Source organism: Nannospalax galili, unplaced genomic scaffold (assembly GCF_000622305.1).
Source record: "Nannospalax galili isolate Female #2095 unplaced genomic scaffold, S.galili_v1.0 scaffold335, whole genome shotgun sequence".
Classification (NCBI taxonomy): Eukaryota; Metazoa; Chordata; class Mammalia; order Rodentia; family Spalacidae; genus Nannospalax; species Nannospalax galili.
Genome location: NW_008337842.1, coordinates 3962414 through 3988426, shown reverse-complemented (window position 1 = coordinate 3988426; position 26013 = coordinate 3962414). Strand labels below are relative to the sequence as shown.

The 26013-nt window shown below is 37.3% G+C and overlaps 1 protein-coding gene across 3 annotated transcripts in view; it reads right to left on the bottom strand.

Moving 5' to 3' along the window:
• Arhgap20 (Rho GTPase activating protein 20) overlaps window positions 1-26013 on the bottom strand; it is a 102813-nt gene that overhangs the window by 60385 nt on the left and 16415 nt on the right. For all 3 annotated transcript variants that reach the window (XM_008832809.2, XM_008832808.2, XM_008832810.3), the window contains exon 2: window positions 24264-24346. In XM_008832809.2, coding sequence (XP_008831031.1) covers window positions 24264-24343 — 80 coding nt within the window. In that variant the 5' untranslated portion in view covers window positions 24344-24346. The remainder of the gene's footprint in view (window positions 1-24263; window positions 24347-26013) is intronic.

The window sequence follows — 26013 nt, the reverse complement described above, 5'->3', positions numbered from 1 at the left end:
GACAACACAGTGGACAGTAACAGGGATGACAGGGTATATGGGCTCCAGTGGAAGGGGGGAAGGCTATGGGAGGGTGCCATTTGGGAAGTGGGTATATAGATGAATAAGATTGTCTGGGATGTTCTGTATGATATATACATACACAAAAAAAATCAACAAATAAAAAAATGAATTATATTTGAAAAAAAGCATGCATGGAAAACATACATACAAAATAAAAATAAAAATATTCTAAATGATACAACATTAAAAGTGAAAATATAACTAAATAAAGATGTGTAGAGTCAGAGACTCTTTGTAGAAAACCATGTGATAAATGGGAAATAAAGGGTGAGCGGGACAAAGGCACATGGTCAGAAGCTTCACAGAGGAATCAGCAAAGATTTCAGACTTTAAACAAAAAAGATTTATTATTTTTTTGGGGGGGCTAGAGAGATGGCTCAGTGATTAAGAACACTGGTTGTTCTTGCAGAAGACCCGGGTTCGAATCCCAGCACCCACATGGCAACTAAAAACTGTCCGTAACTCTAGTTCCAGGGGAGCCAATGTCCTCTTCTGTCCTCCAAGGGCATTGCACGACACAGGTGGACTTACCTACATGCAGGCAATACACTCATACACATAAAGTTTTTTTTTAAAAAGATAAGATTTTTTAAATTGTGTGTGTGTGTGTGTGTGTGTGTGTGTTTGTATGAGTGCTAGTGTTTTAGGAGGTCAGAGGCATCCTATCTCTTGGAGCTGCAATTGTGGGCAGTTGTGAGCTGCCAGATGTGGGTGCTGAGAACTGAATCTAGGTCATCTACAAGAGCATTTGTGCTTTCAACTGCTGTGTCATCTCTCCAGCCCCCAGATTTCAGACTTTGAGAATTATGTTTTTGGCACAAAAGAAAATATGCAGCATAAAAAGATCAGGTGATTTGCTAAAGGTAATGAAATGACTTGTTGTAAAATCAGACATGGAGTGATGGTTTCCTGATGTCCAAAGAAAGTAGGCTTTGAATAAGGTATAACATTTTAGACAGAAGCAGCAATTGGACAGTATATTCATCTAGTTTTAATTATAGTGAAAGTTTCCTGTCTATTTTCCCATTTTTCTGGTTGGACTAGGTCACAATGAGATCTTGCTCAAAGGACATTAAGAAGAGGAAAATTTTCCATAGTTATGCTTAAGTTACCTATATTACTTGGTATCCTTTCTCTCTAAACACAAAACTACATGAAACTTTAAAAAAATTCTCTTTATTCCCAGTGTATTAATAGCACCTTTGTTATAATGCCTGCTATGATTATTTTTGACTATACATACTTACAACATGCAAATGTGCTCCTAGGCACTTACTCATGTATTTTCAATTATGTTCTCTACTCATTCTGTACCTATATATCACGTTTCCTGACTGGGTGGAAAGCTTCTAGCTAGTGCTTCAACTTCACTGGGTAGTGAGGTGGAATCCATATCTATGTTTCCTATCTAACCTTCTGTTCTAATAGTGGTGTCTACTACAGGGGAGTCAAATACCTGTAGAATGAACAGCTAAACAAACAAAACAGTGTTTTTGGTTTCTTCTCTACTAAAAGGGAAAAACAGAATAACTACTCAATTTATTTGGATTATTCAGAAATAAAAATCAAACCCCAAAGCCATTTTGGTCTGAATCTGTGGTGGTCCTAATATTTTTTAGCTTGAGTTACATGGTGAGAACAGTATTTTCCCTCTCCTTGAGCTGAAGATCACCACAGTTCCAGTAACCCAATGAAGCACTGGGAATTACAGCAACTCTTGCTCTAGCCAGATCTGTCTTGTGTTCCTGGTCCTCAGTACTGGAGTTATAACCTTTATACCCATGTAACTAGATGTTTGAAATTACTTTCTTTTAGTAATTCTAAACAAAAAAATAAGAGGAGAGAATTCTAAAAATACATGCAACTTACTTCGTGGTGACAGGGCTTATTTCAAATGATTAAAGGATTCTGATAAGTGAGAAAAAGCTAATAACCTCAGTCAACTTCCTTCTTGCTCAACCCAAGAAACTGAAACTGAAATTGGGACCTCTCAGACCCTGTACATATATATACAAAAATGTGCACTAAGATGCCCAAATTGGTTTTGAAATTCTAAAACACCCAGGTGAGGACAAATATTTCAATTTTTGCTTTTACAAAAATACAAAATCAGGTGGGTATGTATATGACAGATCCTTGATGAAGAAAATTGGGAAACAGCATCCACTGGCTGTCAGTCATGAGGAACCATTATATTAAGCTCATCATTTTAAAGTCCTTTCATTACTCTCAAAATTATTTTCCTCATGTTTAAATTATCAAGGATTTAATCAAAATGAATATACAAAGTTAAATACCAGGTGACTTAGTGTCTGTTTTACTCAGTCTTTATGTTAGCAACATCAGCTTCAAGACCAAATAATTGCATCAATGACCAGCACAGCATAGGGCACTGGTGTAGTAGTGGCACTTATCTTGAGGACAATCAACAGTTACCTAATTGGACTTAAAGTCCACTCATGAGGAAACTCACGTGTGGTACTGTAAACCTAGCCAAAGACACATGGCTGGAGAGGTCATAGATCTTAGAACCGCCCGCCCCCCAAGACTGTCACATCTCTAGAAAATGTACTATGTGCAAAATATGTATCCTTATATTTACAGACAAATATCCCAGTCATCACTCATCAAAGAAGCTTCTTTTGCACCAGATGGAGACTATTACAGAGTACCACAGCTGGTCACACACAGATATTGTCTGTGAATTGCCCAAGCCTCGATGGCACCTACAATGCAACCTCTACACCTAAGGCTTATGGAACATAGAACAAGGTGTAAAGAGGAAACTAATGAATATCTCAGTTCTCATCAATGAAGCTCCTTCATGCAACAGAGGACTGGGAACACAAAAGGTCACAAATGGCCAAAGCATAGAGATAAAGAGTCTGAAGAATGTTGGTCCTTGGACAGGACTCCTATATTAAACACCACCCATCCAGGGATCAGGGACCATTGCAGAAGATGGGGTGGAAAGATTGCAAGAGCCAGGGAGGAGGTGCATGACCATATGGAAGCATAGTCCTACAAGCTCCTGAGACACTGCTTATATGAATCTACAGCAATAGTGTCAGCACGTACAAGACCCAATGCAAACTCAAGCAGATAAAAACCCAGCATAGAACTGGGGAAATGGACAGAAGACCCCAAACTTGGCTGAAGAAATATTGGCAACTTATTACTGCTAGGTGAGAAAGAGCAGATCTTTCTAAACCTTTCTAGACCTCAGCAGATGAACTTGCACTGAGGAACATCTGGGAACACTAACTTGACACAATAGGTCTTAAGACAAATGACAGAATGTATGAATTCCAGTGGGGGGGCCTATGGGAGGGTGTCAGTGGGAAAGGAGTATAAAGATGATTAAGATTGATTGGGATGTTCTGTGTGAAATACACAAAAATTCAATAAAAAATTTTTAAAAAGTTAGCAATAACAGAATACTCACAAATACCTGGTGATAAGTAATAAAGTGTGAAACCCACATGTTAGAAGTCAGGCAAAACAAAAACTGACAGCTCAACTGGTCATTTTTCAAAGAGCTGACATCATTCTCTTAACAAAGCAGAAAGCATGCATTGCATGTGTTGTGGAACTGAGTAAACACACATGTGGCCTGATTTATTTCTAGGCTCTGAAAACTGTATGAATACCGTAAGACTCTAAAGCAAGGCTCCCTGATAGAGAGGCCTCCCTGCTAAGAAGGAAACTAGATGACAATTTGATTATTTCTAACAAAATTATATTGTAAACAAACTTCAGGTTTCTAAGTCCAGAAGTTGGGAGAAAATACAAAGTAAATCATTAAAGGGAACACAGTAAATTTGGAATTTCATTTGCATTCTTCAAGTTTCTACACTGACCTCAACTCTGAGTATATACAGGAAGAACTGTTATTCATGAGTCAAAATAACTGCATTTGACCTTTAAATTTTTTATTCTTTACTTTTTTAGACGAAAAGGCTAAATAGACAGCTTTCTGGAAGAAAGTCAAACAAAAGAAGGAATAAGGACCAAGCCCTTGTCTCACCTGAAACCAGAGCCCTGCGTGTTCAAATCACCAACAGAATAAACCAGGGTCCCCATCTCCATGATGCTCACAATCAAACGAGACAGTTCAGGCTGTGTGAAATGTTTAGATAACGACAACAAAGTTTAAACTAAGTGGTACCAACTACTAGCAGGAAGAGTCTCTGTTGATATTCAGGGAAAATAGGTTTTGTTAAAGTTGATTTTTATTCCATTCTCTCTCTCTTAAGTTCTCTTCCTACCCGGTAATGGTCTCCTTTGGTGTTCTCTCTCTCTCTCTCTCTCTCTCTCTCTCTCCTCTCTCTCTCTCTCACACACACACACACACACACACACTCACATAAATCTAGGATCCACATACAACATGGCCTTTGTCTGAGTCTGGTTTATTTTGCTTAATTAATGATTTCCACCTGCATCCATTTTCCTGAAATTGCCATTATTTCACTTGTCTTTACTGCTGAATACAATTCCACTGTGTATGTGTGCCACATTTTCCTTATCCATTCCTCATCTGATAGCCATCTAGGATAGTTCCATTTCTTAGTTGCTGTCAACAGAACAGCAATAAACATGGATGTGCAAATATCTCAGTGGTAGAACATAGAGTCCTTTGGGTGTATCTACACCCAGGAGTGGCATAACTGGATTATATGATAATTCTATATTTTTTAGTAATTTTTTTTAGAAATTCTATGTTTGTTTTCCACAGTGACTATACCATTTCAAATTTCTACTAGCAGGTATAAGGGATTTCAGTGGAAATAAGATATCATTCTAGCCTATCAATAATTACTAGCAGTGAAATTCAGGGTAGGAAGGATTGGGAGAACTATAGGTTTAGAATAGTTGGGTTGATTTGTTTCAGACTGGAACATTAATGTAAATTCCATGAAGCCATGGCTTTTTGTCTCTATTCACTGCTATGTTCCTACAAGTGTGAGGTCATAGGAAACACATGGTAAATATTAAGTATGATGATGAATGTCTATGTTCATATGGTCTCACAAAACTCCTTATATGCAATCATGTCTCCTTGGAAGCTGGACGATATCAGGGGTAATGACTAAGGAAGCTGCAAGTGTGTGAAGTGAGAGTGCCTAACTCCGACCGCCACTGATTGGGTGCCCTGTGAGAATGCGGCTCCTTGGGATTGGCAGTCAGATGAGTGATGAGGGAGATCGTCCCTAACTATCCTAACTTATTCACTCTCTAATTGACCGGCTTCACTTTCTTATCCCGGATAGCACTTTCTCATATCCTAATTCATTTGTGTGTTTTGTTACTCATGCTCCCCCACTAGAATGCAAACTGCATGAAAGCAGCAGCCTCACAACTATAATCTCTAACACCCGGAAAAGTATCTGATAAGTAACTGTCACTAAGCATTTGTTGAATGAATTAACAATTGCTAGGCACTATTTTAGGGGACAAATGAATCATATAAAATGTCCTTTTAGAAGGCATAATGCTCAATATGGATTGAGCATACTGTTAATCCAAAACTCTGAAATCCAAAATGCCCTAAATACAAAACTGTTTGAATAGGGAAATGTCACAAATGGAAAAGGTCACACCTGACCTCATATGACAGGTAGTAATCGAGTGCAGGTGCACTCAAACCACTATAAAATCATCTTCAGGCTAATACACATAAAATATGCATGAACCATAAATGGACTTACTCTTAGACTTAGGGTCCTATTCCCAATATATCTGATTGTATTTAAAGTTTCAAATCTGCAATTTTCAAAACCTGAAATCTAAAATAGTTTTGTTCTCAAGAATTTCAGACAAAGCATACTCAACCTGTATTAGGGAGAAGAAATCTGAGAACACAGACAGAAGTTTCCTTGTCTCTATTCTTGGGATTTTACCATCCCAGTATAATACTGAAAACTGACAACTTTTCTTCCAGCTTAACACCTGATGGGAGTAGTTTTCTAATTACATTGACCATACACTGAGAAATGTAGGCCTGGGTCTTTCCTAGGTCCCGTCTGGTCTGCCCTGGCTGTGTTGCTGGGACTAACATGGAAGGGATCCCATAGAAGTCAAGGGACAACAAACTGAATTGGATTTCAGTCATCCCTTCACACCTGGATATTATTTTGCCACCAATGTCAGAGGAACTAGATTTTAATTGTGCTAGCTTAAGGTTTTGTAAGCGTTTTCATGAGCTTTGTAAAATTCTTGGCTATTTTCTCTCCAGAATGCTTTTATCTTCTTCATCTTTCTGAAATCCCACTTGCATGTACGTTAGACTGTTTGCTATTGCTCCACTGCTCTGAAACGCTTCATTTTCTTCCCTTTGTGTTTCATATTAGAGAATTTCTACTGACCCTTCTTCCCAGCACCTGAGCTTCTGAGGCAGAATCTTCTCACATCCTATTCCTCTACAACCTCAAAGTGGGAAAACTGCTCAAATCTAAGAAAGCTCTCGGGAAAAGTTTTGAGCTCAAGTCAGGGTTTCCATATCTCTTACAGGTACAGAATCAGAGGGCCAAGAGGTTTTTCTACCTTTCCCATATGCCTTTACTTCTGCTTGGTCCCCAGAAGCAGTGGATTGTTTCCTGAGTCCTGTGGTGAGGGAGGGATTTATTTCTCTAAGAGGCAGATAGGTTTGATTTCGACTTCTCCCAAGAATGAATGGAATTCTTCCTGACGCCAAGCATGAGAAGGTTGGTTGCCTCTCCACTGGAACCTTAAGGTTTTAGCTTAGTATGGAAGAAGGTTTTGAAGAAGATGGCAGTGCCTCACACGTGTTTTTCAGAGGGAGCCAGTGAACTTTCTCAGGCTTGGCTACTGGATGGTCTTTCTTCCGTCTTGCTAATTACCTTTGGCCTTTTCTTGATAAGAAAACCAAAGGATGATGGGAAAGAACCTGCATTTCAATGTAAACTTCTCTCTCTCTCTCTCTCTCTCTCTCTCTCTCTCTCTCTCTCCTCACTGTTTAACCCTTCCACCACGTTTCTTTTTGAGACAGGGTCTCACTATGTAGCCCTGGATGGCCTGGAACTCTGCCCATCTCTATCTTCCCAAGTACTCATTATTCATTTTCTTTCTTTCTTTCTTTTTCTTTCTTTCTTTCTTTCTTTCTCTTTCTCTCTCTTTTTCTTTCTTTCTTTCTTTCTTTCTTCCTTCCTTCCTTCCTTCCTTCCTTTCTCTCTCTTTTTAAATCCAACCTATTTTAATCTTATATTTAAAACCCCATATGGAATTTTCAAGAAATGTATTCAATTTTTCAGTTATTTTTACTTGCTTTTAACCTTCTCTTACCAAACTCTTCTAAAGGTAAAACGGTTAATTTGTCCTCTCCTTTTTCAAAGGGGCTATCATCATTTGGAATTCTATTCATGTGAGTTTTAAAAACTCAGATCACTAATGAGTTCAAGAAAAGTTATCATTTTAAAGACAATATGGTCTTTACCCATTTTTACGATAGGAATGATGGTCTCTTGGAATTTTTTGAGGAATGTCATAGGTAATAGTCATTTAATTGCTTTCAATCACTGGTTATTTAAGATGCGTTCATTTTATATCCTTTTGGTTAAATCCATTCAAGAATTTATAAGATTCTGAGAATGGAAATATAAATTCAGGTATTAGAATAAAATAAGGAACTAAGTCAGTCTGTAAGGTAGTGACTGACCGCTGAGGAACAAACACTGAAAGAAAGGATTGTTATCTGGAGGTGAGAGATACAGAAGTTAAATGAAAAGCCCTGTTGGGAGTTCAGTGTGAAGGAGGCGGGTGACCACACAGAGGGCAGACAAAAGAGCTGGCAAGGAAAGGAATCACAAGGCATCTGATGAACAAAGAGAAGCAAGTGCATCTTAGATGAGTCTAGCACTGAAGTGTGGGAAGGGAGTGCCGGGAGATGAGGACTGAGCATCAGGGTACAAATCAGGCAAGCCTAAGCTGGAATCTCTCTCTACCCCTTTAGTCCTGGGTAACTTCAGACAACTGAATAAGCCAGTATGCTGCCTTGCAAGCAGGAAGTCATGATTGTAACACGGCAAGTAAGAACTATCAATTCATCTGTTTCACTGTTTTACTGTTAGGAAGAGAAAGATAAAAAAAGAGGGGGGGGGATAGGATGAAAAATCATTCTTATTTACAGGGCAGAGTTAGACTCATGTTTATATAATACAAATATAGTGAGTCACAGCCATGTTGTTTAGTAAGACTTCATGTCTTTATATTGAGAACTAATGCTCAGTTCATGCATATAACATTCAAGACTCCGACTCTTCATTGTTTTTATCACGGGCTTCCAGTAGCTCTTGGATACTTAGCAATCTCAAAGAGTCATGGAATCTTCCTTCCTAGTATTGCTAGGGAGTTAAGTATATCTCTCATCTCTTGGGCCAACCCATGTGGCTAAGGCTTAGGTCACTCCCAAAGAAGGCTTCACCTACAGAATGACCCAGGACAACAATGGCCAAATTTTAGTCTGTATCAGAACCATAGAAAGAAGTTGCTAGAACACAAAATGTACTTACTGTTCCTGGAATTTTTGATTTGCTGAGGAGGAGGGCCTAACATTCGTATTTCAAACATGTTGCCAGGTGATGCTGATGCTTCTCTTGGCAAGGTGACACATTTGAGGTTCACCACTTCACGTTTTTGTTTGCAGAGTGGAGTAACTTCCAGTTACTAAGAAGTCAGAAGAGAACACGACCCTGACTTACAGACAGAGCCATGAGATCAGTACTAATAAATAACGATTCATTAACGCAAGGGCTGAAAAGAAGGAATGAATTACTCTCTGGTCAGTTTTTGAAGGGGGCTGTATGTCCAGGCTTAACCTACAGGTGGGTGGAGAGCTGTTTTCTCTTAGTATTTTCATTAGATCCCGGGGTTAGGGAGCCAATTTGTATAGTCTACCCACAGTAGCTCTACCCTATCTCTCATACAAAGATGGAGTGCTGATTCCCAGGAGCACAATCCTTAAGTGAAAATATTCCATCCTCTCACCGAAGGTCATTCCTTTCAGAATAGAAAGAATTTACTCACATTTCCAGGCACACATTTTCAATGCTGTAGAAAACAACAACTATTATTTCCTTTGTGAATGTCGTTGCTTGATTACAATGGTCTCTTTGTCATCTAAGTGCAGATATGAGGAAAATGGACCCCCAGCTCCAGTTCTAATGCTTGTTAGGCATTCAGTTCCCCTTTTAGGTTCCTCCTTCATATTATGAAAAGGCTGTGACGAGATCTATACACACATCTTAGAAAGTTTTTCCAATTATAAAAGACAATTATGTTTAAGATTTCACATTCTCTCACTAGTACCAAAAGAAGACTATCTTCTCAATGGGGAAACACAATAAAAAGACTTTAAATTTGCCTTTAAAGCTTTACAGATCTATCCAGCAGCCTGTAGTCACAGAGAGCATTTTCATTATCACCAAGAACACTGTTTATCACTGTTTCAGTGCCTAATAATAAAAGAGAGATTTTCCCTTTCCCACTGAAGCATAGTTCTTCTTCCCTCAATTTCCTTATCCCAGTAAAATTATTTTTATAACTCCATAAATATTGCCATAATCTTAACTCTATAATTGAAACCCTAACCATGTATCAGCTATAAGTAATTTTATAATAAAAATCTATTTTCAGACAATGATTTTTGCCAGGGAATTACTTTTCTGGGAGGACTAAAATATCCTCTAGAAAGTTTAAAAATAATACAGCAGCTCAATCTGCCTAAAATATTTTAGGCGATTCTTTTCAGCTAGGTAATTTTGCCTGTTATGTTGTATGGCTGCAGTGGATGCCCATGGTTCATATCTATATTTTCAAGAAGTCTTAGTTTCAACCTATTTTGAAGTTTTATGTATAAATTATATTCTGTTTATAACCATGGGAAGAACATGAAAATTTACACATCAAATGTGCATTCTGGAATCAGAATTTCCATCCTGGCTCTGTCATTTACTAAGCTGTATACTTTAACCTTCAAACTCCAGGAGCCTAAAGATTCTTTTAATCAACAAATGGGAATAAAGAGTGTCCCACTGAGAACTGAGATTAAAGTAATGTATTTAGAGCAGTGCGCACATAGCAATGGAACAAGAAACTAAGTTACTTGACACTGAAAATCATGTAAAGTTCAAATTCCCGTCCTAATAATAGGATACCTGGTAGATACTATAATATTAACTTACAGATTACTTTTTAATTACAAAGGAGAAAAACTTTTAAAAAATGTTAGCCAGGTAAAACAACCTGAAATTATGTGTCCCTGCAGTGATATATTAAGTATACTATATCATCTATCAAGCAATATTTTATACTAGATATTAGATAACAGGACCTTGCTAGGTAAGACATCTCCCACTGAGCTATATCCCTAATCCCTGCACTCTAGATTACAAGTGTGGGAAGAATAAAGGAACAAATTAAGTAACAATATAAAGAAACACCAGACAAATTCAGAATGTCAGCTGTGGTAGGTACCTTCAAATCAAGGTGCCATGAGGTCCGGCCTATGGATATTCATGTTTTTACATATCCCAATTCATCACTGTAACAAAGTAGTTGGTTCTATAACCAAGAACAAATTACAGCACTGATAGTATGTCACTTCCAAGAAAAGACTGTAAAAGACATGGTAGCTTTCATCATCCCGTGTGTGTGTGTGTGTGTGTGTGTATGTGTTGTGTGTTGTGTGTGTGTACGCGCATGTTGGTCTGTCTATCTGTTAGTCTGTCTTTCTTTCTCTGGGATTACTAATTTGGGGGGAAATGGATGCTATGTTGTTAGTCATCCTATGGAGAAAGTCACATGAAAAGCATTACACTCATATCAACAGCCACATGAGTGAACATGCTTAGTAATGGTTTCCTAAAATATCAACCAATACTTCAGTTGATCACAGCACAAAGTTATACCTTGACTAAACCACAGGAGAGACCCTAAGGCAGACCCAATCAACTAAACTGTGTCTAGATTTTCTAATCCCAGTGCCTATGAAACACTATTTTTTAAACTGCTAAGTTTGGGATAATTTGTTACAAAGAAATAGATAATTAATAAGGTGATTATCTCATAGACAAATGCTGATTTTAAGGCTAGTCTCTTTAAAATGTTTCAGTGACAGTTCCATATTATATGACTATAGACTATAATGAAATATGATTGTTAAACTTGATTTCAAGTCTGTAAAAATGTTACCTACTAAAAATAAGGACTGTTATGACACATGTATCAGATGATAAGGAAATTTTGTGAGATTTCTTAGTTGTGATCATTATTATCCTATTGAAGAATGCCATAGTTTTAAGATTTTATGATGAAATACTTTGGAAGGAAACTATGCATGCAATTAAATTCCAAGTAGTTCTGAGAAACAAGATAGCTGATTGAAAGAAATACTCTAAAAGCCAATAATATATAAAGTAAGGTAGGGGTATATGATGTTAGTCTATTATTACAAAAACTTTATATTTAAAATTTTACCAAATAAAATGTTAGAAAATGATGGTTGTCTTTAGTATACTATATGGTTTAGTGAGGGCAGTCCTGATTTCTACATTCCACATTTTTAATATGCGTTCAGAAGTGTGCACAATTCCAAAACAAATATATCAGAGCACACCATCACTGAATCAGTAGTTCCCCTTGAAAGTTATCCCATCTGTTCAATGTTTACTGGAGCTTAAAAAGTAGATTTGACCTTCCTTCATCTTCTCTTCCTGTCTTCATCTTCTTTTTCTTTTAATAAAAACCCCAGATAATTGCCAACTCCAAGAGGAATTAGTACATTTCTGTCCCCAGGTGCACTAACATAACCATAAACTCATTTTTATATATGAAAAACATGTGTCTATCCAAAACATAAGGGTGAGAATATTGGGACAAAAACAGTATTAAGATAAGAAATTCATGCTCAGAAGCTAACTAAAAAAAAACCCTTTAAGGACAGAGTTGAGTTTACAAGTTTAGTATAATTTTACTTCTTACTGTTGTGATAATATGGAAATTGTACCTGGGTACAATGCATAGTTTAAGAAAAACTCAGTAGTACTATCATAATTAAATATACAAATTATACTTTTAAAATTATATAGTCTGGGGTTGGAGAAATGGCTCAGTGGCTAAGAGCACTGGCTGCTCTTGCAGAGGATTCAAATTCAATTTCCAGCACCTGCATGGTGGCTAACAACTGTCCCTAAATCCAGTTCCAGGGAAATTAAATGCTCTCTTCTGACCTCCATGGGCGTTGCATGACATGGGTGATCTTATACACATACAGGCAATATACTCATACATATAAAATAAAAAATAAAATATTATAAATAATATCATCAGAATGATCCAGCATTCATGTTTATAAATGTTATTATAGATTCCAAAGATATTAAATGGATAAGAGAGTATTATGAAGATAAGTGAAGAACAGACCAACATCTTTTAGGAATATAGACAAAAAGTCAAAAAATACTCTTCAAATTGAAGTCAATAATAAACCACTGTGACTATATCATAGAAAAGTAGTATTAAGCTCTCCTTCTATGCCCTGTGACCTGTCTAAGCCTTAGGTTCCTAAGCCTGATATCAGAGTCAGGTATGGCCTCTATCCCATGAAGCAGACAAAAAGTCTAATTAGAGAGTGATTACTCTCATCAGTTGATGGACAACTAGGTTGTTGTTTCCAATTCCTGGCTATTATGAAAAGTGCAGCAATGAACATGGATGAACAGGTATTTCTGGAGTAGAGTCAAAACTGGTATGGCTGGACCATATGGTAAATTAATTTTGGGACTTTTTTTTTTAGACAGGGTCTCCTGTACCCCAGTTGTCCTGGAATTCACTATGTAGACCAGGCTAGCCTTGATCTCACAGAAAGCTGCCTACCTCTGCCTCCTAAGTGGTGGGAATAAAGGCATGGACCACCATGCCCAGGGTAACTTTGAGCTCTCTGAGAAATCTCTATACCCATTTCCACAGTGGCTGCACCAGTTTGGATCCCTACCAGTTGCGGGAAAAGGGTTCCCCTTTCTCCACATCCTTCTCAGCAATTGTTTCTGTTTTTTGATCTTGGCCATTCTGAATGGTGTAAGATGAAATCTCCAAGTGGTTTTAATCTGCATTTTCTTGATGACTAAAGACGTTGAACATTTTAAAAAGTATTTCTCAGCCATTTGTGTAACTTTAGATAATTCCCTGTTCTATCTCCTTGTTCCATTTTTTGATTGGGTTATTTGCTTTTTAAATATTTAGTTTTTTCAGTTCTTTGTACAGTCTAGATATTAAACTGACTTTTAATGAATTATTGTTATACCAATAGATTAATAGATTTTCCACCTTTCACCAGAGACGTTTCCTTATGCAGCAGATGGTGATTAACACAGAAACCCCACAAGTGGCCAATGTACAGAGAACAAGAGGCTGCAGAGTGCCTACCCCTAAATAGGACACCTGTTTCAAACTTCTTCCTCCCAAGACTCAGGGATCATTGCAGAAGAGGAAGTGGAAAGATTGTAAGATCCAGAGGGGGTGAATGACTACAAGGAAACAGTCTTCCAGACAGTTGGTCAGTTACTCATAGGAACTCACAGCAATAGTGGCAGCATGCATTAAGTCCCATGAAAGCTCAAACTAGACAAAATTCCCAACTCAACCTAAGGAACTTTAGGCAACCAATAGCTTCTCAGAGAAGGAGTGACAGTCTCTTTCAAGTATGGGATTCTTGATAGATTAACCAGGCTCCAGTGGATGGACCCACAGTGAAGGACACTTGGGGACACAAATTAGATTCTATAGTTTCCATTACATATACTGTATATGTGTATATTGTATAACATATATATAGTATACATATATACACATTAAATTGGACGGGGGCAGTAAAGAAAGGTGTGGATGGAGAGGCTATCTAAATACCATCAAATTACATTACATGGAAATCTCAAAAATTCAATTAAAATTAAAACATAATAAACCACAAGAATGGTATTATGTCACGAAAATGGTATTACATCATGGCACTTAGTCCAAGAATATAGAATTTCTTTAACATAAAATCAATTTGAATAGTACAAAGTGAAAGGAAAATTACATGATCATTCAAACGGTGGTGAAAGGAAATCGAGGATATTTAGATTAGAAGGAAGTAAAGTATCTTGCACATGCATGGCATGGTTAATCTATACGGAGTTCAACAGAAGCTACAAAGATATAATCTAAAAGTAGTAAGTAAATTTTGCCAAATTTTTTAAAGACCAATATATAAATGCCAAGCATATTTCTACTGTAGACAATAAACACTGAAAATGAAGTTTAAAAAACACAATACCATTAAAACATCAATTTTTACCTACACTAAATCAATGAAAAGCAATTACTATTAAAATCTCAGCAGTAGTCTTGTAGAAAATTGTCATGCAGCTTAAAAAATTTACACAAAGATTATAGGTTCTAAAAATAACCAACCACAAATAAGGAAAAAAATAAGGACGTTGGGGGACTTACACAACTAGATTTGAATATATTTGACAGCTATTATTACTGTAATTGTATGACACTGGCATGAACAGTACTGGGTCCATAAGGAGATCTATACTAGCACAGCAACTGATTACCTGACCAAGATGGAAAGGCAATTAAACAGGAAAGGGATAATTTCTTAAAAGATGGTTTCTTCAGAGGGGGGAACGTTGGAGGGGAGGGAGTGGGCATGAATTTGATCAAAACACCTATACACATGTATGAAATTCTCAATAAAGTTTTTGTAAAAGTTAAATAAAAAGATGGTGGAGGAAATCAGTGGATGGCAGTGGTGGTTTGAATGAGACATGTTCCCCTCAGGCTCACATATTTGAACACTTGGTCCTCACTTGGTAGAACTGTGTAGGGAGGTCATGGAACCTTTAGGAGATTTGGCTTTGCTGGAGGAAGCACATCTTTGGGGGCTGGGCTTTGAGCATTCACAGCCTCGGCCCTCTTCCCGTTTGCTCTCTTTATTTTGTGTGTGAGGATGAAGATATTGGGTGCTCAGCTTTTGGCTCCTGCTGCCTTGCCAGTTGCCGCTGCCATCACACCTCACTGTGACAGAATCTCAAGTTGGACCAGGGCCCTAAATGTAAACTTTTCTAAAAGAATATACAGAAGATATTTGGTCTTAGGTCCAGCAAACCAAACCAAACCAAACCAAGCCAAACCAAACCAAACCAAACCAAACCAAGCAACGAAACAAACAAAACAACACAGTGCACATGTGTCAAAAGAAAATAATGGGATAATTGAACTTCATTAAAATTTAAAAGCTGTCTCTTTGAAAGACAGTGTTAAGAGAAAAAGAAAGTCAAGGGCCACACTTGGAGTAAAGAGTCACAAAACATATGCCAAGCAAAGGATTTACATCGAGAAATACAGTGCCAAAGTAATTTCTGAGATTATGGAAACATTTTATATTGTATCACAGGTAGTAACTGTTCATATCTGGATCAATAAGCTCTAATGTGGTTAGTGTGTGTGTGGGGAAGTGAATCTATGGTATTTTAGTTGATTTATATTTCTACTGTCAGGGTAATGACTACCATAGTGTATAGTACAGATTTGGAACATATAAAGACCATTTAAAACTCAACATAGTACAAATAATTCAATAACATAGAAGTATTATTTCACAAAAGATGATACAAATGCTAGTTAGCCCATGGAAAGATATTCAAAATCAATAGTTATTAGAGAAATAAAAATTAAAACAAAGAGGTATAGTGACATATACACAAGAATACTTAATACTAAAAAGTCTGACCATACAGGGACATGCGCACATCTGCCTAGTTAGGAATACAAAATCATACAACCACTTTGTCCTTTTAAAATATTGGTTGACTGACTGTATTGTGTGTGGTGGGGGCGCAGTGATATGAACATGCCCCATTAGGTGAGTGAAGGTCAGACGACAACTTTCTGGAACCAGTTCTGTTCATCATGTGAGTTCCAGGGATCAAACTCAAGTACTTGCTGAGTCAGCTCACTGGCCTAAGGACAACCACTTTAGAAAACAACGCGTCAGTTTTTAAATGCATACACCTAAACTTACAATCCAGATATTATACTTCTTGGTACTTAACTGGAAAATGAAAACATATGAAATGTAAATAAATGTAAATACTTATACATGAATGTGTGAAGCAACTTTAGTTTGTTATAAAACTAGAAAAAATAACCCTACTTTCTACCAACAAGCTAAAAGGGATAAATAAGTTATGGCAACACATGGAAGACAGTATTACCCCATAGCAAACAGCAGCACAGTATTTACATAAGCCTCAGAAAGGAAAGCTGAATGCTGTGGCATCAAGCCGTTCATTAATTACCTAAGTGCTGGTTGGAGGAAGCAGGAAGATGGATACAAGGCACACATCAAACTTTTAGAGGTTATGTAAATATTCATTATTTCAATGTAGTGCTAGCTTCATGTTTATATAACAGCAAAATTCATAAAGTTGAAAATGTGCGTTTCATTATATATAGCAACACCCCCCCTTTTTTTTGAGACAGGATCTCCCTGTAGTCCCACGTGGCCTGGAACTCCCTATGTAGACCTCAGTCTTACAGAGATCCACATGCCTCTCCCTCCAGAGTGCTGGGACTAAAAGTGTGTGCCATTATGTCTGACTATATAGCTTCTTTAATAATCTTAAGGAAATACAAAAAGAAAACAAAAAACAATGAAGCAAAAATACAACAGAGAAAAGCAACAATGCCAAAAGCCAAAATCCGATTCTTAGAAAGTATAAATAAAACTTAAATATCTCTATACTAATTTAGAAAAAGCCACAGAAATTACCAGTGTTGATGAATCAATGAAAAGGGAGCACTGCTACATTTCTTATATACCTTAAAACCATGAAATATTCTGTTTAAAAAACACAGCATATTGTAATTAAGTTGACAAAGATGAAACGAACACATTTCTCAAGAGGCGTAAATACGAAAACTGACTCAAGAAAGAACCGAATGCTTAAATAATTCTGCTTATTATCTAGTCAAGAGTTAACATAATTTAAAACGCTCCTGAAAAGGCAAACTGAACAGAGTTTACATATACCTTAGATGATTTCACTGATAAATTCAACCACATATTTTAGGAAGAAATGACATTTCCCTATACAGTCTCTTAGAAAGAGGAGGTAGCGTCAAAGTTCTTCCCCTGTAAATCTCCCTGTAGGGCTGAGATTACATGGCCCCTTCACCTGCCTCCCACATCCAGTGATCAGAGAAGAGTGTGAGAGCAATCAAGAGTGGAGATCAGTCTTTTATGATCTAATTTCAGTGATACCACATTTGTGCTAAAAACCTACTGGTTATATAGTATAATTCTGATGTAATTTAAGAGACAAATAGGGGAAGCCTGTGTGACTACCAAGAGGCAGGGATCACTGGGGAGGGCCACTGTGGGGGCTGGGTAATAAAAACAGGCCCGAGATCACACAGAAACAAATGTTTGACCTTTTCACTGAAAGAGGATACTGCTTATTTCTCAGTGCTGTAACACATACTCTTGGATATTTTAAGAGATGCACAAATTTACCTAGCTGGTTTAAATAAAAAGTTATGTGCGTGCGTGTGTGTAACACTATTTTCATGGAACTTGAAAGGTAAGGAGAAATTGATTAAATTTTATATATCAGAGAGATGTGAGAACCACCCATACCATTTTGATGTAGTATTTTACTGACTTACTGTTAGAATGTATTTGTGTATGTATCTGTGCATGTGTATGGTGGCTGGAGGCTGATGTCTGGTGTCTTCCTCAACTGCTTTTACCTTACTTTTTGAGATAGGGGCCAATGGGAATTGAACCTAGAGCTCACTAATTCAGCTACACTAACTGGCCAGTAAGCCCAAGGGATCCTCCTGTCTCCAGCTTCCCAGCACTGGGATTATAAGTGCACCACTGAGCCTAGTTTACAAAGCAAGAACTGTACCAATGGAGTCATCTCCCCAGCCCACCATTACAATTTACAATTTTTAAAACCACGCTGGGCATGGTTAAATGCATGTACCTAAGCCTCAATGCTGCATGTGTGTGTGTGTGTGTGTGTGTGTGTGTGTGTGTGTGTGTGTGTAGCGGGGGCAGAGATAGGAGGCTTGCTGGTGGTCAGCCAAACTCAGATTCAGTGAGAGACCCTGTCTTAAGGGAATAAGGCTCAGTGATAGAACTGGATACCCAGTATTCTACTCTGGACTCTGTCTGCACTCACAGGTGTGTGCACCCATGACCATGTGTGTATACACCATACACACACAGAGAAAAAAATGTAAAATCCCAAATTAGAGCTGGAGGCTGGTTAGAAAGAACATGAAAGATTCAGTCAAGTCACTCCCCCCATCCTAAGTGTTTCTGTGTCACTGACAGATGACAAAAAGATTCTGGATATAGAAACATCAGGCAAGTCTCTCAAGGTCAACTAGTGTTATAGGAGGGGCCTAGAATCTATTCTCCATGTCTTACTATAGTAGGAACCATGAATAAAAGAACTAGTAGCAGCAGCTTCAAACACAGAGGACATAGTGATTATGTCAACATTAAGAATCAGTATACATTAGACATTTTGTTACTTAAGAATTGATATTTACTCAAGTGGTTTTAAAATACTAAGTAGTTTACATTTTCTCAGGACTCCCATCCCTCTTCTCACTCCAAGTTAAAGCTGAACTACTTAGCTAGGGAGAGAAGTCAACTAAGTAATGCAACTAATTAATTCAACACACAGATTTTGAAGCCTACAAAATATGGTCCTGTGGTTTTGGCAAATTGGGAAGACAATCTATACCTACATCTCTCAATCCATAATGTGAGTAGGGACTAAATGGAATTTTCTATTGTAATAATTATGTTTAACAAAAAACATAACAATTATAATGTATGAAATATAACATCTCCTTTAATAGATGAGGAAAGTACAGCCTGAAGAGGGTCAATAACAAATTCTCACAGATGGTAAGACGAGAGTTCAAACCCAGCAAAGTTGGCCTGAGAAAAACCCCACAATGATTAAGATGTTTTGTATGGAATATACAAAAATTCAACGAAGAGTTTACAAAACCCCTCCACTATACGAAGCACCTCAATAGTGATAACTATTTTTATTGTTTTGTTTCTCTGGTTTTCTTTTGTTCATAGTTCTGAAGGAAAGTCAATCATGAAATCCCCAAAGTACTCTGGAGAACCTTAAACTTTATCTTTACAGGGAAAGGGGTGTGGTGCCCAGTCCAGTAATGCTATCCTAGGACAGCCTGCTGTCCCCGTGGACAGCCGAATGTGCACTAGATGCAGTGCTTTGCTGCTGTCAAAATGAAAGAAGAAGCTGAATCCCAACAATGGGCACAGTAAAATTGTAATGAAGAAATTAAATGGATATTGTTCTGTAACGACAGAAATAAATGAATTTGTCTCTGTTTTAAAAGTCCACTAGAATATGGAGGGACTTAATATATCTCCTGAAAATCTCCCAGATTATGCCTTAAGAAATAGCACACTGCACTAGCGAAAGATCTGATTTCTAAGGGATATAAAAGGTCAACTGGGAAGGCTCGTGACTGACAAAAACGGAGAAACTGAACTGAGCACAAGTGTTCATAATTCTCTTTCCTGACTGTGAATGCGATGTGACCAGCCACTTTATACAGAACCATTTTTACCTTCATCATCATCATCATCATCATCATCATCATATCATCCATCATCATTTCTCTTCATCTAGTACACTTGTGTTTGGCTTCTTGTTTTTACAGAACGTCAAGGTACGTATCACTAGATAATCCACTTTGGCATCTTTCTGATTTGGGGGGGTGGGTGGTCTTCTTGAGACAGTGTCTCCTTGTAGCCCCAGCTGGCCTGGCACTTGCTATGTAAACCGGGCTGGCCTTAATCTCACAGAGCTCCACCTGCTTCTGCCTCCTGAGTTCTGGGATTAAAGACGTGAGCCACCACACCTGACGCCATGTTTCTGATTTCTAATGTGAGCATTTGTGCCTATAAACTTTCCAGTTGCCTTAGCTGTATCCCACAAGTTTTGGTAGGTTGGTCTATTATTTTCATTTGCTCTCAGAATTTTAAAATTTCCTCCCTGCCTTGTCCAATGACCTATTCTTTACTCAAAACTGAAATGTTTAGTCTCCTGATATTTGCGTATTTATTGTGGTTTTGCTTGCTGATTTCATAGATTTATTCTACTATGGTCTGATAAGATGCAAAGAATTATTTTGATTTTTTTTTTTGGTATTTGTTAAAAATTGCTTTAATGGTCTTTAACGTGATCTATTTTAGGAAAGGTTCTATGGGCCACTAAAAAGAATGTGCATTCTCCATCTCTTAAAGGTATAGTCTCTAGATATATGTTCAATCTAATTCACCCATGGCATAATTTAATTCAGAAGTTTCTTTGATTTATATTTTGAAAGAGCTATTTAACAATGATAGTGGGGTACTGAAGTTTCCCATTATTATTGTGTTGGGCCTATTGGCTTTCCATGACTTTTGGTGTTTCTCTAATGGAATTGAGAGACCCAACATTCAGCCCAAGAATGTTAACGATTGCTATATATTCATCCTAAAGTTTTCCACTTATTCGTGTGGTGTGGCCTTCTTTATCGCTTCTTATTCTTTATGTTTTGAGGCCTGCTTTATCAAACATGAGAGTTGTTATGTCGGCCTGCTAATGGCTTTAGTTTACTTGGTAGATTTATTTCCATCCTTTGATTCTCAGTGTTTGGATAACTTTCTAGTGAGGTACGTTTCTTGGAGATAATTGGATCTTGGTTGTTAATCTAATCAATTAGTCTTTGTCTTTTAAGTGGTGAATTGAGACATCTACACTCAGGGTTAGTATTGAGAGGGGTCTGCTATTTCCTATAGGATTTTTGGTGGTTCTGGTTGGACTATTTGAAGTTCTCTTCTTTTCCTGCTATTATAAAGAGTTTGCTGCTCACTTTGTTGGATATGATGGATCCTTTCCCTGCTGTTCTTTGGTATTCCTCTCCTGAAATGTGTATTTTCTTGTGTTCTTGTAGGTAAGACTGACATCTTCTTCCTCTGTGTATAGTATTCCTTTAAGTATTTTCTGCATAACTGGTTTGACTGTGGTAAATTACCTTAATTGTGCTTATCTTAATATGTCCTTATTTCTCCTCAGTTTTAAGGGATGACCTTACTTTCTATAGGAATCTTGGTTGACAGTTAATCACGTTCAAGGCTTGAAATGTATTGTCCCATGCTTTTCTGACTTCTGGAGTTGCTGAGGAGAGAGCCTTTTATGCTGGTGCTTTTTCCTTTACAGTTTTTAATTACTGTTTTTTGGCTTTGGGATTTTGACTACTATAGATGGTAAGCTTCTCTGGTCATACTTATGTTGGGTATTTACCTTGTGTCCCCTGATGCTGTGCTCCAGCCCTCTCTCTCCTTGCAATATGATGCTGTATCAAACCTCTGATTGTATTTCTGTGTCTCTGGGATCTCTTGGTGCCTGGTCATGAGAATACTTCCTCAGTGGCTATGGCTGACTAGAGCTAGGCTCAAGCAGTGAGCTCCTTTGTGAAGGAAATCCCAAGTAGACTATTTCTGTTTTTATAAAAATGGGATCTATATTTTTATCCTTCTTTTCACCTGATTACACAAATGTGGCTTCTAATGTTCATATACTAAAATGCAATATGTATTCAAATGTTTAGATGTACTTATAATTAACATATTTAAATTTAAAAATTTAAAAAGAACAGAATATTACCATCTAATGAAACAAGTAGGCATTGCCATTTTTTTTTTTAAAGAAATAGTTCAAAAGACTACAAAGTGTAATAATCTCTTGATGTACAGTGTGGCTGCCTTTCTGGAAAATGTAGTGTCAATTAAAATGAATAAAATTACTTTGTGTTTCTATATAAAATACTTTGGTTATAGGCATGAATATACACATTCTCCCCTTCCCAAATACGCTATATATGGGATATTCAAAAGCTATGTAGGCACTATACAGTTCTTGGCCACATTGGATATTTTGAGTTTTACATGATCTATAGCAGCTGTCCTCCAAATTATTGAGAAAAAGTCAACCCTCTATATAATTACTCCTAGGGGTTAGAACAATCTGCCACTGGTCTTCAGGAGAACCACATAAACAGTTTTGCAAGATTCAGTACCTTTGTGAATGTTATTATAAATGCTTGCCTTAGGATTGCAGGATGATATCTGCTGGTCCCCGCGCTCAAAGTCTCTCATGTAAGAACTATTTCTAACTGAAAACCCTACTATACTTTGAACTCACAAATCTCTAATAATAAATTTCACTTAAAAATTCTGTAAAAAAGTAGACAATAAACTTATGTATAGTAGGAAACTAAAGACAGTTGTACTGCTCACCTTGCTTCCTCTCTGGGTGTACTTTCCCTAAAATCACTTTCTCCTGTGTTTCCTAGGTAAACAAGATCAAACTGATCTACAAGATCTACTTCTTTCACACTAGTGCAAAAGTATGCTGAAACAAATAACCTAAAATTCATTTATAGACGACACTGAAATGTTTCATTACATTGTATTTGGAAGAGTATCTCTCTAATTAAATTCTATTAGCCACCTATTAAAAATAGTTTATATTTCTTGGTCAACCTAATGACTGCATTGTTCAAATTCAGAGCTCAGGTCAGAAAGAGCACTGAGTCCAGGAACTGAGAAAAGTGACTTAAGTATTTTCAGAAGTTCCATTAAGTGGGATTGGAACATGTAATTTATTTTCGGCACAAAACTTTTGTTATATATAGATGTCATGTTAAATTATCACACCACTTGTAAAAGCAGTGTAATTAGAGGTATACCCTCACTTTAAACAAAAGCCATAGGACTTCAATTTACCTAAAGATATATATTGCTTAGAATAAAGTCATTATAGTTGCCCTTTGAACACAAAAAAATGACTGAGTTATAATGCCATTTTAAAAATGAATCAACTAGAAACCTGGGGAGCTGACTTGATGAATAAAGCACTTCTCTGACAAGTGTGAGGACCTGAGTTTAGATCCCTAGCACCCACATCAAAAGCTGGGTGGCTGTGGGGGTCTGCCTTTAATTTAATCCCAGTGATCTGAGGCTGAGACAGAGAACCCTTGGGGCAAACTGGCTAACGACTGGGTTCAGGAAGAGACCCTGCCTCAGTAAATACAGAGTGATTGAGGAAGACACCTGACGTAAACCTCTGGCCTCCACATACACAGGCACATAACTGTACCTAAACATGTGGGTGTATGCCTTCCCCTCCTACACACGCACACACTACACACACATATATATACAAAAAAGGATAAATCAGATACTGGAGAGATGGTTGTTCAGCAGCTAAGAATACCAGCTGCTCTTGCAGAGGATCCAGGTTCAATTCCCAGCACCCACTTAGTGGCTGACAATCATTGGTAACTCCAGTTCCCGGGAATCTTTTGCCCTCTTCTGGCCACCATGAGCACTGCATGCATGTGGTACACTTAGGTACACACAGGCAAAATACTTGTACACATTAAAAAAAAAAATGAGTAATTTTTAAAGGGATGAATTCAATGATTGAATATCCATTAAATTTTTACACATTATAAAAGACATAATTATACTCACTGAAAACTAATTAGACTCTGTAAGTGAAATAGCCATTTTAACAGATATCTAGCCTGCTTTTCCATTTTAAATTTCACTAATTTACTAATAACGTGTAAAATAATTTAATCTTTCTTTTAAAAATAATCTTAGTCTGGCTATGTATTGATTCATAAATGTAATTAAATAGTAAAATATATCCATGTGTAGGCACTACCTTGATATAAAAAATAAGCACACTTTGGTATAAACCAAACATTTGTCTTTTACAACATGGGGATTTCTAATTGAGTGTACAAAGAAACTTTGACAAGATCTGGAACCTCCATGTTTGTGAAGTGAAGTTCACGCTTGGCTCAGCTTTAAAGCAGCTGAGCACACACGAACTCTACACATGCCTATGATTTCAATAAAAGCCATTCATTTCAGAAGTCATATTTCCTATTAAACAGAAAATACTGGTGCCAATAAACAATATTCACACCTAAAAAATGTGATCTGAAAAACTCATCAGATACTGCAAAGTTCTAAGTACACAGCAAATGTCTCGACAAAGCCTGGTACTCACCTGGTACTTGGCCGCTTTTGCAAAGCTTTATCCAGAATGAGGGATGGAGCGCTCCTCCGTCTTTCTGCTAGTGTTTTCATCTTCTGTGGAGGAAAACAAAATCAAAATAAAGACCAGATGGCTTGTAGATGAAATAAACGTTGATTTTTAATCCAATTCAACAAATTTTGTATTGACTATCAAGGAGCCTACGATTTCATGATGGTTTTAAATAGGACCATAAGTGTCAAAATGTGGTGTAGGCAGTTTACTGTCAGAAAATAAGGAGGCAAAAGCTGGTAAGAATGCCTGGGAAGAGCACTATTTGTATTGCGTGTTAGGTCCTATGGCGAAGGCTAGACATGGATCATCTCATTCATATTCTAAAGTATCACCAGAGGATATACTTCTGGCTCCATTGCATAGAGAAGATATGTTCTCAAATAGAGATAGGTTAGTAAAATGAATAGAGTCACAAACAGTCATGATCAACATTCAGACCGTTTGGCCAAAGCCATTCATCCTGTTAAATCCTTGTGTGGCCAGAGCTCTCACTTGCTGCCCAAAAGCGTGTGTCAGCTATGCTGAAGAGCTGCATGTCACTCCAACAGGAACCTCACAGAATCAACTAGCTGGCTCAGTGTCGGTATCTCAGTAGGAGAGTCACAAAAGAACCAGCCACTTCTCAGCTAATTAAGTACAACTTAGATACCAGCATAGGAGCTGAGGAGACATCTACTTGGATACTATCCTCGGTTGGTACAATTCTTATTTCACAGATTCATTATTTCTCTGGGATCCTCATACATGGCTGCTGTCACCGCTACTCTGACCTTATTTTTGGTGTTCACCTCATTAATCTTTTGTCTCTTCTGTAGACACCATACGTCCAAATCTCCTTAACACAGCCAAGGAATCAGCTGAAGTAATTACATAAACAATAAAGAGGAAACAGCTGATTCTACTTCCTTCTCCCTTCCTCCCTTTATTCAGGAGCCATTTTTACTATTTTAAAAATTCAAATGTATCCAATGCTCATGGTCTTATCTGAGCTCCTTACTATCTGCTTTGACTTTGAGAGGTTGGTTGCCTTTTCCATGGTGCCTGTGTCAGCAGCTTTACATTTACTTTCTCACTTACATCTTCTGATGTCACTACCAAAGTCCTGCAGAAGTTCTTCATTAGTTCATGATTTCTAATTCTAAGCTCCTTGACATTCAAGTTGTCAAGAATTTGGAAAGGATTCAAAGCATAGCCACAGAATGGACTAAAATGGGGGAGAAAAGAGCTTTTGAAATAGAAATGAGGTTCTTCATGTCTAAAGTAATAATTTCTAAACCAGCACATCACTGTCACCCGTGGGAAATGAGCATTCTCATGAATGATAAGATAGCAGGAAAGAAACTCCAGGTTTACCCTGGATAATAGATATCGGAAAATTCACAAAAGTTGTAAACTAAAATTTTACAGAATTTTATACAAATTGGATCCCTTAAGAATTCAAGGAGTAAGAAACCAAACTGTCTGACTTAAGGAAATCTTTCTGAGTGATAGTTGTTAAACACAGGAATGGATAATTTTAAAATTGGTGACACACACTCCTTTGTACAGGGTTTACATTTTTTTTTTGGAAATAACATGAACATTTATATGCAAAGTGATTAGACTGTGTTCTAAGTAATACAATACTGTCAGATGTATGAAGGTTCAAATGTTGACTATCTCCACCTCATTCAGCTTGATTCATTCAGTGTAACAAAATAACAGAATA